At 38.1% G+C, this 16,229-nt stretch overlaps 1 protein-coding gene across 1 annotated transcript in view; it reads right to left on the reverse strand.

Annotated features, from left to right (window-relative positions):
- The window catches only part of LOC145981358 (sodium-coupled monocarboxylate transporter 2-like), a 210,070-nt gene that overhangs the window by 16,475 nt on the left and 177,366 nt on the right, over window positions 1–16,229 (reverse strand). Inside the window, exons 9-13 of the mRNA XM_083114590.1 lie at window positions 15,352–15,460; window positions 14,530–14,639; window positions 14,076–14,253; window positions 8,485–8,571; window positions 3,784–3,953 (exon numbers count right to left, since the gene is read on the reverse strand). Coding sequence (XP_082970716.1) covers window positions 3,784–3,953; window positions 8,485–8,571; window positions 14,076–14,253; window positions 14,530–14,639; window positions 15,352–15,460 — 654 coding nt within the window. The remainder of the gene's footprint in view (window positions 1–3,783; window positions 3,954–8,484; window positions 8,572–14,075; window positions 14,254–14,529; window positions 14,640–15,351; window positions 15,461–16,229) is intronic.

Raw genomic sequence — 16,229 nt, forward strand, 5'->3', positions numbered from 1 at the left:
ATGTGGTCACACTTTTAATATAGGCATTTAATGCCAGTAACCCATCTTCTTTAACAGCAGAGGAGGCATATGTCGCAGACATTGTGAAGGACGTCACTGAAAGATGTACCGAAGATCCTGCGTACATTGTTGAATTTGCTACTTCCTTGGACTTTGACCAGCAAGACGATACGTATGCACACGCTTTGGAAGATACAGATGATGACACGGAAGAATACTATACCGACCATTGTTCACCACATACTATACCGACCATTGTTCACCACATACTGTATCCATTGGATATAAACGAAGAGCAGTTGACTTTTGGAGGAGTGGACAGAAGCGACGTTTGTCTCTGACCACCGTCCAAAATCAGTATAAGAAGGTTACCTCAACACGGCAACTACAAAGATGGGAAGAGCAGGTACGTGCAGGAGGAACACGGAAAAAAAGCTGTGTCAGGTTTCCAAGTACATTTTAGAAAACTTTAATGATGCCGTGCCAGCACAGGTTCCAATTCATGACATTGATATTCGGAGATGGGCTCTGCAAGCTAAAGCTGAATTGGACCTTCCTCGGTTTACAGCGTCACGGTTTTGGCTTTGGAAATTCAAGAAAGCACATCACATCGTTTCCCGGAAGGTCACCAAATTCATTTACACGCACATCTGCTGGCAAGGGGGAACATGTTCAGAACGAACGTGACTGCTTTGTGGATACTGTTAAATCATGTATTGCAGAGTACTCTGTCGAAAATGTGTTTAACTCTGATCAAAGTGGTTTTCATTTAGAAATACACAGTGGCCGCACCCTAGCTATTATGAGAACGAAGAAAGTGGAAACTATCGTGCAATCTGTTGCATCCACAACACACAGTTACACCATTCAACCAATTATTTCGGCCGCGGGAGAGGTGTTGTCTCCTGGAGGTACCTTTGGACCCTATGTCAACCGAACACTGATCCGTCCAGCAAATGTGTTCATTGCAGCCTCTACATCGGGGAAACTGACAACAAATCACTTTAAGACCTGGCGTGCACTTCCCAAACACAGTTGATTTCGGTGCTCTGCTATTGGATTCGTGGAGCGGACATAGTGATATTGTTATGCGAGAGGTGACACCACGGGACAAAAACATTACTCTTTTGACAATACCTAAAGGATTGACTGGCACTCTCCAACCATTAGATGTGTATGGATTTAGGAATTGGAAAAATTTCGTGCGACTGTTTTCCGATCTTCTCCTGTTACTACACAGTGACATTAATCTCCACCTACGCAATAACATTATCAAACTACAATCACTCACACATAACCAGTTGTCCTCACCCAGGTTTCGACACGTCTTCCAATACGCATGGTATAAGAATGGGTATCTTCCCGAAAGGCCACCTCCATTTGAGAATCCGGTGGCATTCTGTTTTGGTGTTGACAGTAATCCGATATGTGATGTTTGTGGTGCAGTGCAGTAATCAGATGTGCATGGTGTAATCGAATATTATGTTTAAATCATTTTTTTTCGGAGTACATTTACTGTGACGGGTATGTACATTGACACCGTGGAAGCAACAATGGGGGCGGTTTTCAATGTGATGCATGGGTGCATGGGTGTCTTTACTTTGTGTTGGCAGATCGCTTACCATAACGTTGTTTCGTGTTACTTTCTGATGGTAATAAATGTTTTATACATGCTGTGCATTCATCCTTGGAACTATCCTCTTGGGTCATTGGCTATGGATATCACCTATATGATATCTAGGTCATGCTTCATAGGGTTATGGTTCCCGTGTGCGGCTATTTTGATGCTCCGTTACCATGCTCTGGTCGATCTATTGTTATGCCCATCCCTATCCGGGAACAACGGTGTCTATGAATTCGGCATCTCTCTACAATTGCACTGCGCTTGGTACCGACAATCCTACAGTTCTGTACTGTGTGTGTTACAATTATATGAGCGTGTTCTTCCTATGCCAGATTTACGTAGTTTCGGGGTCAGATCCCCACTTCAATTTGTCCTCATCTTGACATTTGAGGAGAGGGTTTGCCCCCTAAAACAGTTTTTTAGCCGAAACAAAAAACACGTATTTCTTCCTTTTGGCCCTTCTATACACCTTCCAAGTTTCATGGAAATCGGAGGGGTACAGGGGTCAGATCCCCACTTCAATTTGTCCTCATCTTCACATTACGGGAGGTTTTGCCCCCTAAAACCGTTTTTAGCCGAAACAAAGAAACACGTATTTCTTCCTTTGGGCCCCTCTATACACCTGCCAAGTTTCATGGAAATCGGAGGGGGACACATGGGTCAGATCCCCACTTCAATTTGTCCTCATCGTGACATTAGAGGGGAGGTTTTGCCCCTAAAACTGTTTTTTAGCCGAAACAAAAAAAAAACACGTATTTCTTCCTTTGGGCCCCTCTATACCCCTGCCAAGTTTCATGGAAATCGGAGGCGGACACTTAGATAACCTCCCTTGTAAGTGATAACACAAGTTATCCTCGTGTTCGTCCAGTGCGCTCCGTCAAGAATATTGCTGCTGTTGCTGAAAATGTCCACCGAAAACCGAGAACGTCAACTCGCCACAGATCTCAGCAACTGAATTGCTGACTTAGCCGTGGGCGAGCTTTGGTTCCAGCAGGATGGCGCTACGTACCACACAAGCCGTTCAACAATCGCTCTCTTGCGGACTCAGTTCAATGAGCTTGTAATCAGCCATTTTGGTGATGTTGCCTGGCCTTCGAAAAGCTGCGATTTGGCTCCGTTGGACTTTTTTTGTGGAGTGCCGTTAAAGATCGATGTTATGCTGACAATCCAGAAACGATTCAGGCACTTAAGCACAATATTCATCATGCTATGCGTGCAATAGAGCCAGAAACCATCGATAATGTCCTGCAAAATTGGTTTGTCAGAATGGGCTACTGCCAAGCGAGTCGCGGCAGCCATTTGAATTAAATTACATTCCATAACTAATCGGAAGGTGTACTCTTGTCAATAAAGCAACAAACAAAAAAAATATTGCACGGTGTTTATTTTATCGCACTTTTAAAAAGAAACCAGCCGATGGCACATCCTATACTTATTAACTGAAGAGGCAGTGTTTCGTCTGTCCCACTCACGACACAAAAGTGTTCACTTGTAGCTACAAATCTGAGAAAATTTAGGGTAGTTATGCTTAATCAACAGTGTTATGTTTCATATTACATTGCACAGAAACTGTAATTAAAATGTTGTTTAGCTATCAGTATAATAGTTACTTTAATATAAAAAATGTAGTACGCTTGTCCCAGCAGTGACACTGGAATGTGACATGTCATTCTCTGTTACTTTCAACATCCAGAATGAACGTATATGTGTTTTTTTTGTATTTTGTTTGAATGCAAATAAAGAAATTAATAATTTTAATGTCTATTTTCTTTTTAAAGTTACGTGTGCGGAATACAATTAAAATACTTTCTTCTAAGTGAGTAAGTTAAACCGGTCAGCTACCACATTTTACAATCCTGCCTTAGCTACAAGAGTGGTCATTATACTGTGTATTCGGTGCTGGAATGGTTAATCTATACTCGCAAATGCTACCATTATCATCCGTCAAAATTAATGACCTGAATTTGGGAGTGAACATTAAATTTCCTACCCTTCAGAATAAGTTGTTGGTGTAGGCGTTAGTACCTCATTGCACATGCAGCCACCAACAGCGCCGGGCTTCTTCGGATAAACGAATAACCATTTTTCTCTTGCGAGTTGAGGCTTCATTGCGATTCAGAATAGGAAAATCATGCTCACATATCACTCCAGACACTTACCCTTCGGAAGAAGTGGTTGGTGTAGACGTTAGAGTTTCGTTGCACATGCAGCCATCAACAGAGACAGGCTTCTTCGGATAAACGATCAACCCTTCTTCTCTTGCGAGTTGAGCCTCGATTGCGATCCAACAAACAAAAATCATGCTCACAACAACTCCAGACGAAGCCCCCTAGGAAGTAAAACATATCCATCATACAGCAACTATAAACTGAATATATCAAAATAAACCAAAAATGAATAAATTAATGATTGTGGTATATTCAAGTGATTTATAGGTACAAATTCTAGCCCAATACTTCCACATGTCCCCCTTCCCATTTAAAGAAATGAAGTTAAATCCAAGGTGGCGGTCCCCAAGATTGCAGACGTTGTCATGACATGCACCAAGAAAGTTTCCCCCTAGGCCTAACATATTACAAGGGAGAGTCCGAAAATAAGTTTCCCCTGGCGACTGTGGACAGAGATGGGAAGGAAAAGCTAGAAACTTAAATGAGAAAAGGAATAGCATACTTACTTTATTTTTCCACATAGGAACCCCCGACATTCAGACATTTGCCATACCACTTGATAAGCTTCAAAAAACCCTCTTGGAAAAAATGAGTGTCCTGTATACGGAAGAAGTGTTCCACGAAATGTGTCACCTCAGCATTGCTTCCAAAGCGCCTTCCTCCGAGAGCCTTCTTCAAAACCGGAAACAGATGGAAGTCACTCGGCGTGAGATAGGGACTGTACGGCGGATGGGTAAGGCGCTCCCAACCAAGGATTGCAAGATGGTGTTGCGTAGCCCTCGCCGAGTGTGGTTTCGCATTGTCATCCAACAACAGCACGCCAGATGTGAGAAAGCCAGGCCGCCTACGCCGTATAGCCTGCTTCAATTTGGACAGGGTCTGACAGTAACGTGCCGAGGGAGTTGTCTTGAACTTCTTCCGGACAGGAGATGACGGATGTTTCCACTCCATTCGGATGTGCTATGGTGGACCCACGTTTCATCCCCCGTCACAATCCGAAAGATAACGCATGAGATGCTCCATATCTGCCGGGCCACAACTGAGAGCCACCTCCCCTCATTTGCACCCACTACGCTCACGCCATCTGTTGGATCGTGGTCTTACTTCACCCACTGGTATATGGGTGTCTGTTGTGTTCCAACACGGTCTGGTTAACCCCATTTCTGTACAATTTCCCTTGCAAAACTAGGGGGGGGGGTCTTATTTTAGGACTTTCCTTCGTACTAGCATAACCAGTTGCTGCAATCTACACTCCCTTTTATATTATAAGGGGTGGTCAGGGACTTTTGACTCACCCTATATATATGAAGACTATTTTCTTTATATATTTAACTTTTGTAAAATATGTTACGTCAATTCCTACAAGCACGAGTGTTATGGACGTGGCTAGGTTTAGGCTCAATCTCGATTGAAGTGAACGAAATAGAGGCCATGGATATGACCAATCTTAACACTGGCCTGATGATTCCATTAACTTCATTTTTTCACTGCCTTTTTTTTTAAAAAAAATAGTTACAGGTGATTAGGGAGAGAGTTTCCTGATTTTGTAAATCAACTCATGCTGTGTGAGGAAGTGTGTAGTAAATTGTGAAGTTTTATACAGTGTGAAAGCATACTGGAGACGTACAGCAATTTTGGCTTAGTTGCGGTCACTTGACGATACGTCCATAGCAAGGAATGGGTTTTAGAAGTCACACACCGTGGCCATGCGGTCTAAGGCGGCAGGCTTTGTGCACTGGTTCGAGTCTGGTTCCCTGGTAATAACTTTTCTCTTTCTTCACCGGTGGCCATCCACCATAGTGAGGAAATTAGGGAGCTACGAGTGAGTAGCGTAACCTGGGCATGGAAATATACAGCAACGACTAAAGGTCCGTCGTGCTGATCACACGTCACCTCGTAACTCATTGGATGATCACCCGCCTCTGCTAAGGGGCGTAGTTGTAACGTTGTCGCCAGGTAATGAAGGGGTCCCGGGAACGATACAGGGTGAAGGCACGTTGCACGGTGGATCGTTTTGGTTTCACTGTAGGTCCATTCCCGACCAGCCTGTCATTGAATAAATTGGACTTAAAACAACTGAAAGAAACAAGTGAACATCTGCTGATGCTTGCGGGAGTGAGGTTGGCAATCCAATCCGTAGATAGACGCTGATTCTCAAGAGTCATGGGTTATTGTTATTATGGGCAACGATTACAATCATTGGACATAAAATGCATTAAAATGAAAAGGTAAAATTACTTAAAATAGGATTTTTCCAAAGTATGCGAAATGGTGGTAAAAGTGGAACACAAAATGTTGGTAATGTCACTGTTTGTATTTTGATTTACACGTTTCTGATTATATCTATGTTTACATAAGGTAGGACCCAGGGGCGCCGACTTGTCGAAATTATTGGGGGGGGCCTCTGATCACTGAAATAAATTAATGAATGACTCACTCTCTCCCTTTTATAAGTTTTGGCCTCAGTGTTCGGAATCTCATAAAAGCTCATGAATTCCTCAAAAATATCAAAATTTATATTCACAGTTCGAATGCAGAATAGTAATTGCCCACGGATGGATATGTCACAAGTTTCGTCAACCATAATAGCAAAATATTCCCGACTTTTAATATCTGCTACCACGTAGTGCAAAACAGATCCCTCTAATACATCAATGATCTCGTTTTGAATGTCATGTGAGAGCCATTTGTAGCACGAACGTCCCATCCACTACCCTAGTTCATCCACATCGTCTTTTGAAACTCTTTTTAGTAAAAAATTCAACAATACACATAATTACATACTTAGTATATAGTAATAAGTCATGTGTTTTGCTGTCTCTGGTCATAGCCCCCCCAAAGTTGATGGAACATTTGAAATGTGTATTTAATGTTAAGTTCATGTGGCGCAATTCAGAGTAAACTTTACAAGAGAAGCAAAATAATACATTACATCCTCTTAAGCAAAATTATTTGGGGCGGGGGGCTCTGCCCCCACATCGTTAACATTGGAGGTGCTCGAGCCCCCCCCCCCCCTCCAGCCCCATGGAGTCAGCGCATATGGTAGGACCATAGATATGTAAACTTCACTATTAATTCTAAAAGTACACATTTGATTTACAAAATGTAAGGGCTCGTTTCTTTTATTACTCACAAATTTCAAGACTTTTCTCCCGTTCATTACAGAAAACCTCCAACGTCGTCTGAAAGCCTGTGGCACCCCACGAAACAAATAACTCTCTTTTACTGGGCGTTTCTCACATAGGAAAAGCAAGTCTAATAACTATATTGAGTCCCTTCTGTGGAGGACCATTTCACCCAAAATTGAAAGATTGCCCCACTAGAACAGTGACGTGCTGGTTCTGTAAAAAAGTAGGACATTTTTTTCAAGTTTGTAGGAAGAAAATCAATAAAGCTATCAATCATTTTGAATTTGCTAATGTTAATGAACAAAACACTAACGAAAGAGCAAATGCGGAGGATATTTTGTAAGAAAAATTCGAGGATCTAGTTCCAATTCAGAATTTTCATTAAGGAACTTGCCACTACTGTTACTTTTTTGATAGATCCAGGTGCTGATTGTGTATGTGTACCATATAGAGTGTTACTTCCAAGTATGTTTTGTAATTTAAGTACAAAGCAATCGGGCCTTAGAAGACCACTATGGTACACAATTAAAGGTGCTAGGTACTACGAATTTAACATGCTGATTTAAAGGCAAGGAATTTTGTACAAGAGTGTATGTTGTAGAAGGGTTGCAAAAAGCATTGCTTGGTCGAAATGCAGGGACAGCTTTAGAAATGCTAAAAGTTAATAATTACAGAAAAGTGAGAGGTTGGTGAAGTTGCATCCCCGAATGGAAAGACACGCTCCAGAGTGGTTGAAAGATTATGTTTAAAATATGGTTTTGTTATTGTAATGGGTATGGTTATGGTTCAAAAAGTTAAATGTACAATTTTCATATTTTGGTTAAAAGATTGAGGTTCTGAATTTCAATTAAGTTTCAGAAACTTTGTTTAAAATATTTTTTAGTGAGATGTAAGATTTATGTAGCATATGGAAACAAAACACTTAGCTTCAATAAAGAAGGGGATGTTGTGTAAGGTGCTGCCACCAAGGCAACCAAAGCTTCACACTGCCAGTGTCTGGAGCAGTACGTCTTCCGATCCACAGCCAGATAAACGCTTTTCTTTCTTTCCTGCAAACATGACAATATCTGGCACTATTCAGGTTTGTAAACTTCTATTGTTAATCTCATGCACTCGATGGTGGTATTGTTTTGTTTGTTTGCGGGCCCCACAAAGTACTTCATAATTGGATGGGTTAAAGTTACAGTGGTGTAAGTCACTTTAAAAAAAAAAAAAAACACTTAGACATAGAAACCAGGTCGAGATAAGTTAAGTTAATCTGTGAACAGAAAACGTGAAGTCAATCACAGATTCATTCAACTGTCAACAGCCGACAGTTTAAGGTCTAGTGATAAAGAAAACAGCTACTGTGTTGATCAGCAAAGTGCTGTGAGTCAGACTGTTTTTTCTTTTCAACAAAGTGACTTACACCACTGTAATTTTAACCCGTCCAATTATGTGAAATCAGTTCATTATATTTTAATCCAATCTCATGTCTAGAACCTTACATTGTATGTGAAAAAGTCACACACGTAACCCTTAAATGTCCCTAAAATGAAATTTAGAACTATGTTATTATACTTACTTTCGAGTTACACCAGGGATAAAACATTCCCAAAGTGAACAATCCTCCTGTGGTGCCGCAAACCATACTGGTTACTGTAATCATCGACTGTAAAATAGGTGTATAATTACAATCAAACGGAAAGGAGGGAAGCAAATATTAACAATTTTGTATTGATTTTAATTCAATTGCTTTGTAACTACACTACGCGGCAAAAAAGAATCGCCCCCTTGTGATAAAATCTAATATTTTTTTCAAGCAGTAGGTTTTATTTTTTTTTGTAATTATTTTGACAATTGTACATACTTTACGTCATTTTAACATTTTATGATATTTTACTTACTCTAACAATGAAGGCAATAATGAAGAAATGAACAAAAAAAGCTGTTAGTCGATTAAATTGTTAAGCTTTATCGCCTTTTGCCTTACGCTATTGTTTAGTTATTTCTTGAAAAATGTAATATACTCTACATTTGCAATAAAAAATATAATAACAAGGAATTAACATAATTTGTGTCACAACAATAATAATAATATGCCAAAATGTAGGAAAATGTAAGAATTCCCTCCTTCATGTACATACGTAGTATGTACTTTAAAATATCACAAAAATATATATTACATTGTTGAAAAAATTCCACAAATGAAGAAATACTGCATCAAAGAAAATTTTTACACTTTATTACTAGAGGGGGCGATTCTTTTTTGCCGCGGAGTGTACTTCCGGCGGAGTGAATATTGGTATTATGTGATATTATATCAAGAAATGTAATACATTTAGTAATACAATGGGATTATTTAAATACGTATTTACAAAACCTATTCACTTAGTACTAACCTAAGCACTACCAATATGAATATGATTTATATTATTTGGATGAATGAAAAATACAAAACACATAACGTCGTGTGAGAACCAAATTTGCAGTAGAGAGGAAATGGTGTATTCTTAGGAATACGACTGAATCTTAATACGAGTCAGTATGTTGAAGATAACTGACTCCACCTTCCTGCTAAAGACTAAAAGAGGAAATATGTCGATTTGACTCCAAGTAAAGCTCTTAAGAAGAGTTTATTTAAACAAAACTGAAAACCGCATTTCTGGACTTAGATGCCTCTTGTTCTCGTACGAGGATCAACAGTGACCAAATAATGACAGGAACCTATGAAGGATTACATAATGATCATTCATTTTATTATATTTAATATCTCTGTAATGTTTTCCTTCGTTTCTTTCCCCTTGGCTCTCCCATACAGAAATTGTATCAGGATTAGGTATTACTGTAATTTTAGTGAATCCCATTTTATTAGAGAAAAATATAGGGCTCTACCAAAACCCTCCAAAGCAAGCAGTAATTGTAAACTTCTAGCAATATATATTAAAGTCCTACACGTCTATGGATAATGTGAAGTCTTAATCACTATACTAGGTGCTGTATATCAAGAGACAGAGTTTCACTGGTTTCATGTTATTATTGGAATTTGTCTAATTTGGCATATATGATGTAATATCTCACGCACACATCAAGTTGAATTTGAGGCAGTGGAGTAACATTGCCCTTTTGTAGACGTAGTTTGATTATTCCTGCATGTTTCAATTTAGTACTAAATATATATATATATATATATATATATATATATATATATATATATATTTATAATTAGTATGTAGTTAATACTTTTGGCTCCAAGCAAAAGGATTATGCTCGCATATAAATATTTATTGCACTACCTAATACACCAATAATTTCTACATTTACTTGTCTAATCACAATAGCTTTAGGCTCCTTATTATAGATATGTAAAAATAAGAACAATCATTGATCATAATAAAATATCCCTCTTCAAATGTGAATTTACACTCACATCGTCTGAACGAGTCCCATTCACAATACGGTTCTAAACTATATTTGTGAGTAAAAATCACATATTCATATTACGTACGAATTTTCTTCCTACTAATCCTTCGACTAGAGCAATACGACGAATGCAGTGAAAGATCCTTTGAATGAGACACTTGGAGCAATGCTAATATTTGGGCTACATTCAAGAAGAATAGTTACCATTATTCATAATATAATAAATATACTTGCTCCATTCGTACTAAAATATCCTCAATATTAGAAGATATAAACCAACTGACTAACGCACCAGTTTGAACTCGTATAATGTCAGAATTTATGACTGAACGGCCCTCATTATTGAAATTCTACACCTAAAATATCTTAACACAATATTGAGGTCGTAACCCCTCTTAGGCCCGCCTAATGGCCTAGTGGTAACGACGTCGCTTTATGACCAAGGGGTCTCGGGTTCGTTACCCGTGTAGCCACATTGTAACTCGAATCCCACGTTCGACTGGAGACCTAGTCCCAATTAGTTCACCTGTGCACAAAAACGGACGTAAAACAAAATTCAAGCGCAAATAATCTCTCTTGTAGATATGAATTCTGAAATGAACAATGTTACACGGTTATTTGTAAAATAAAGGAGTAATTTATTATATGTATTATATATGTATAGGTATTTATATATATCTCTCATATTAAACACTCACATTAAAAATACATAAATTTATTTATTGCAAATCTCAATCGAAAAATGTATTCGAAACATTTCCAGAATGAAATATTATCTGACTATTAAACACGTAGGCAATATAAAGTATACTTACATTTTATTTTATTTATTTTGATTTATTTTACTCCGCGTTTTGTGCCTCTAGGCTAATTTGCGAAGATGGGGATGATTCATGAAATTATGAAATTGATGAATGGACATTCACAAACAACCATGCCCGAGCGGGATTCGAACCTGGGATCCTTGGCGTCGCAGCGCGATGTGATAACCACTCAGCCACATCGTCGGGCAAAGTATACTTATAGAAGTTGCAACAAAAAATAGAGTTTTAATTCCATTTATAAAGAAAGGTGCAACTTTTCAACTTAACTACTTTATATTTATTATCCTACATTATACTTAGAAACTATCTCACGAATAATAATTCTCATTACTTTTCATTTGTTTACAACACAATATTTCCCCTTCAGATCGTGTTATACTTAAATATATTAACTTGTCTATTCTCTGCCCTCAATGAGTATTGGAATTGCATATTAAGGAAATATATTACTTTAAATTGAAGACAAGTACTTGCAATATTAATTAAATTTCAAGATTTCTCAATATTGTCCTAATTTGAAATCAGTTCTCAGTTTTTCTCATGTATAAATAAGATGTATTGAAAAAGATTATAGGGTGATGATCCCCGAATGATAGATAAAACGTAATTGTTAATTACATTACGTAATATGTCTTTGGGTTTAAAAGATTTGAACTCTCTCATATGATACAGAAAATTATATTGACGATGCACCAAAACACAGTGAAGATAGATAAGCTGATTAAGATAGCGGGCTCATATTTATTAAACCTTCTCTTTATAAAACCCCCAGAACAAAATATTCCTGATGAGCTTGACAAGAGCTTCTTCAAAAGTCTAGAAATTTATTTATTCATTTACTAAGAGTTTCAGATACAGTCTTATTTGGCCATTTTACACTGAAACAACATAAAGTAGAAAAAAATAACAAAATATAAAAACAATAACAAGATGGGATAGATTTACATGTTCTTGGTCAGTAATATACAAAAATTACGTTCTGGAAGGAAAATATCTACATTCAGGGGTAGTTTGTTGTAGATTTCTGGGAGTCTGTAAAACAAGGATCGTTGTAGAAGGGATAGCCTAGTGGTTGGGTTCTGGAAGAGTTGCAGGTTTCGCCTTTGCTTTTGGGGTACCCTAAGTGTGAATTCACTGATTAGGAGATCTGTTCTGATTTTGCCATTTATTATCTTGTATAAAAATTTCATGTCAGCTAGATCACGACGAAAGGATGGAGTGTGAATATTCAGAGCAGCCATGATGTCTGATTTGGATACATGTCGAAAGGAAAGTATTCTATGGCGAACAATTGCAAGAAAGAAACTGAGAACAGAATCTATTCTGGTGAGATTGGTTCTTGAGGCCATTGCCCAAATTGGGGAACAGTATTCGAGGATGGGCGAGATGAAAGATTTATAGAATAAAGCATGAGATGATGGGTTTTAAATTTCGCTAAATCTGTATAGAAGACCGAGAAGGCGCATGGCTTTTTTAGTGGTAGCTATAATATGATAATTAAAAGTGAGTTTTTCATCCATGATAATACCTAGGTCCTTTTGGGTGGAGACGTTTTGGATTGGATTGTTTTCAATAGAATAAGTAGACAGCACTTTGTTCTTTTTTAGGGAATAAGTAAGGAAAGAGCATTTCTGAGGCTTTAGTTCTAAATTCCACTGACGACACCATTTAACTAGTTCTGTGAGATCATTTGGAAAAATCATCATGTCATGATGCGATGAGATCTCCTTAAAGAGTTTACAGTCATCCGCAAACAAAAGTATATTGATAGGGAGGGAGGACAGTTTTTCAGGGAGGTCATCCATGTACAGAAGGAATAGGAGCGGCCCTAAGACACTTCCCTGAGGAACTCCAGACAAAACGGGAAGAAAGTTAGAAGAGGTACCTGAAAGAACAACACGTTGTTCACGCTCATGGAGGTAGTCCTGCAGTAAAGAGAGAAATTTGCCATGGATGTTAAATCTGGATGATAATTTATGAAGAAGAAATTTATGATTAATTTTTTCAAAGGCTTTCGAAATGCCCAAATACATAGTGTCAAGTTGGGAGTTATTATCAATAGCTCTGGCAGCATGCGAAAGTAAGACAGAAATATTTGTTAGGCAAGAGCTGCCTGGAAGAAAACCATGTTGTGCTGAGTTTATATATGGTGACGTAAACTGAAGTAACCTGTTTTCGATGATTTTTTTCACAAATAATTGATAGTGGAGATAGAAGTGAGATTGGTCTATAGGATTTTACACATTTTTTATCTCCAGTTTTGTGAATGGGCACAATGTTGGCCCGTTTGAAGTTTTTCGGAAACACACCCTTAGAGAAACATTTGTTGAGTAAGGCAGACAGAGGAAGAGCCAAGGAGTATAGTGGAGATTTCATCTGGACCTAGGGACCAGTGGATGGGCAATGAAATATCACATGAAAATGTATCGAATATCGAAAAACAAGCTACCAATTCAGAGTTAAAAATTAGAGCATCATTATTAAGAATGGATTCTCATAATTAACACAGGGCCTCCCCGATGGCGCAGTGGTAGCGTCGTCGCCTTGTAATCAAGGGGTCCCGGGTTCGATACCCGGTGGAGGCACAAGTGGTTCGGATCCCACTTTAAACTGTAGGTCCAGTCCCGATTAGCCTAACTGTGCATAAAGTGGACTTAAAACAACATATCAATCAATCAATCATAATTAACAATGAAAGTACATGGATACTAAATTTATTCTACTTCGTAAACATTTTTCAAGAATAGAATAACTACTTAAAGTGAAATGTTTCTTGTTATTACAGAAAATTCAATCATACCTTTGCTTTACTATGCACGTAATTTTCAGACAAGCTTTCATGTATGACAATATATTCTTAAAACATGAAACGTTTAGTAGCAGTAGCTATTTTTGGGATGACTTTCTTTAAGGTTTAGTTTTAGCATACCTGGTTTATTGTTCCAAGATACGGAATGAAGAAGACTACACCAAACACAATCAATCCGTATAAAGCAGAAACCCATTTGGCAATTCTGAGAACTTTCTCTTCTGGCATTCTCCATTTGGATGCAACGAAGTCCTCCATGGTGATGGTGGCCAGCGAATTGAAAATAGTCGACAACGTGCTGTTAATTTAATTCACATTTCATTAATATGTACTTGAAAGAGCATAGCTTTGCGATTACAGAGCTTTAATATCTTCAGTTGAAAAACACACATTTATTTAAACTTATTCGCATTGCATGAACACTGTAAAACATTATGTTTATCTTAAATAATTAACTTTCTCAAGTGGTATCATGCATTTTGAGTAATATATAACGAGGTTATCCAAATGAAACATCACCACTCATTTTTTTTATGAAGTTCATGAACAATTATACATTATCACATAATCATACCTTAATGTTGCACAAAGGATTCCTCCAATAAATAGACCAGGGAAGCCTGGATAATGCCCCATCACATCCATCATGAAAAAAGGAACAATCTGATCTGATTTTGCTATTTTCTGCAATGAAGAATTCATGCAACGGTTTTGTTACGTGCATATAAGAATGCAGTATCATAAAATAGTTACTCACGATGGAACTTAATAAATATATTTCCATCTCAGTTATTAATTTGGTTGGCCCACTATTCATTTTATGGTAAAAACTTTCAATATACAGCCATAGGGATGGCGACAAGGGTTGGCGAGGGTAGTGCAGCCGCTTCTAAAAATTACTGTCCCCCCCCCAGAACAAATTTAAATATTTACGCTCTGGGAAAAATGTGAATATTTCATGTATATTTTCACTTTCTAATATTATCATCCCATAAGAAGCGTTGCTGTGAATTGGCTGAACAAATGAATTCAAACTTTTCTTTCAACATTCTTAACTCTGTTATTCAAAAGCGAATAGGAATGACTGGAGCTATTGAAAATAATGTAAAATAATGTAAAATAATGTAAATATAGTTTTTCCACTGTAGGTGGACAATTATCTCTGATAGATCGTTATGTTCCATATAGAAGAAAGAGTTAGTTTGCCAGAGTGTATTCCAGTTCCCTTATAGGTTTATTACGAATTTCTAAAATAAAAAAATAACTAAAGGGTTTTTGGTTCTCCATATAATATAAGTTATTACAAAAGTATTTAGTACAGTATACTTTCAAAACATAATTATGCGTATCATTTTGCACACGAAATGTAAGAGATAAATAGAAAATAAATGCATACCTGGGATAGCAATGGATCGCAGTTGTAGTACTTGGCGTATATGAGCAGTCCAATTAAAATCGTGGGGATATAGATTAAAAACTTCAGAATCCCATAATAAATAACCGCTCTGAAAAGAATAATATATCATATTTGCAATATTATTCTGTTACGTTTGTCTCTGTGTAACTAAACGCACGGTCATGAAAGTAGACGGCAGGGCGGAATTGCGCTGTTGCCACATACGGGAATGCAAAACGAGAGCGGGACAAGAGTCGCTGGTTCCCGTGCACTGTGTGGCAACGTCTACCGGGCTGCGTTGCCTAGTTCGAGCGTCAGACCGACCTCTCTCCGGGGCACTTTTGTTTCATCTCTGACCTTTCGAGCAAATACTGTCAGTTTGTATCACATGGATTACAGAGACCGACTCTACAACAAGATCTTTCGTTCTCTTAAACCTTCGAACACACAGGGTTGTGTTTCGACGTGGCAACAGTGCGAACTTCTACTACACGCCTAATTTCATGGCCGTGCTGTCCCTGAGGTAGGAGAACGACGATTGCACGTGACCTGTGAGGAATTCTTCTAAGGATAGGGTTGGGAAAAACGTGAACACATAAGTCTGTTCCGAAAAGCTTGTTTTCGTCAGAAAGTTACAATGGCCTAACTGGAGTAACAGTAGGCGAATTTTATAATTAATGGGGGAACCCCCGAATATAACCAAACCTCCACCCGTATACATTCGAGGGTATACGCTGTGTCTCAGTGCCTTTGTAAATAAACTGGGACGTCAATTTCTCGAATTACGGTTCCCCCGTTAATCATTGCTCTACATCTTTATTGGTAAATTTAAAATACAGATAATAATATAAATAGAATATAAGGTATGCATGATGCAT

The sequence above is a fragment of the Lepisma saccharinum genome, chromosome 29 (genome assembly GCF_977018435.1).
Source record: "Lepisma saccharinum chromosome 29, izLepSacc3.1, whole genome shotgun sequence".
Taxonomy (NCBI): domain Eukaryota; kingdom Metazoa; phylum Arthropoda; class Insecta; order Zygentoma; family Lepismatidae; genus Lepisma; species Lepisma saccharinum.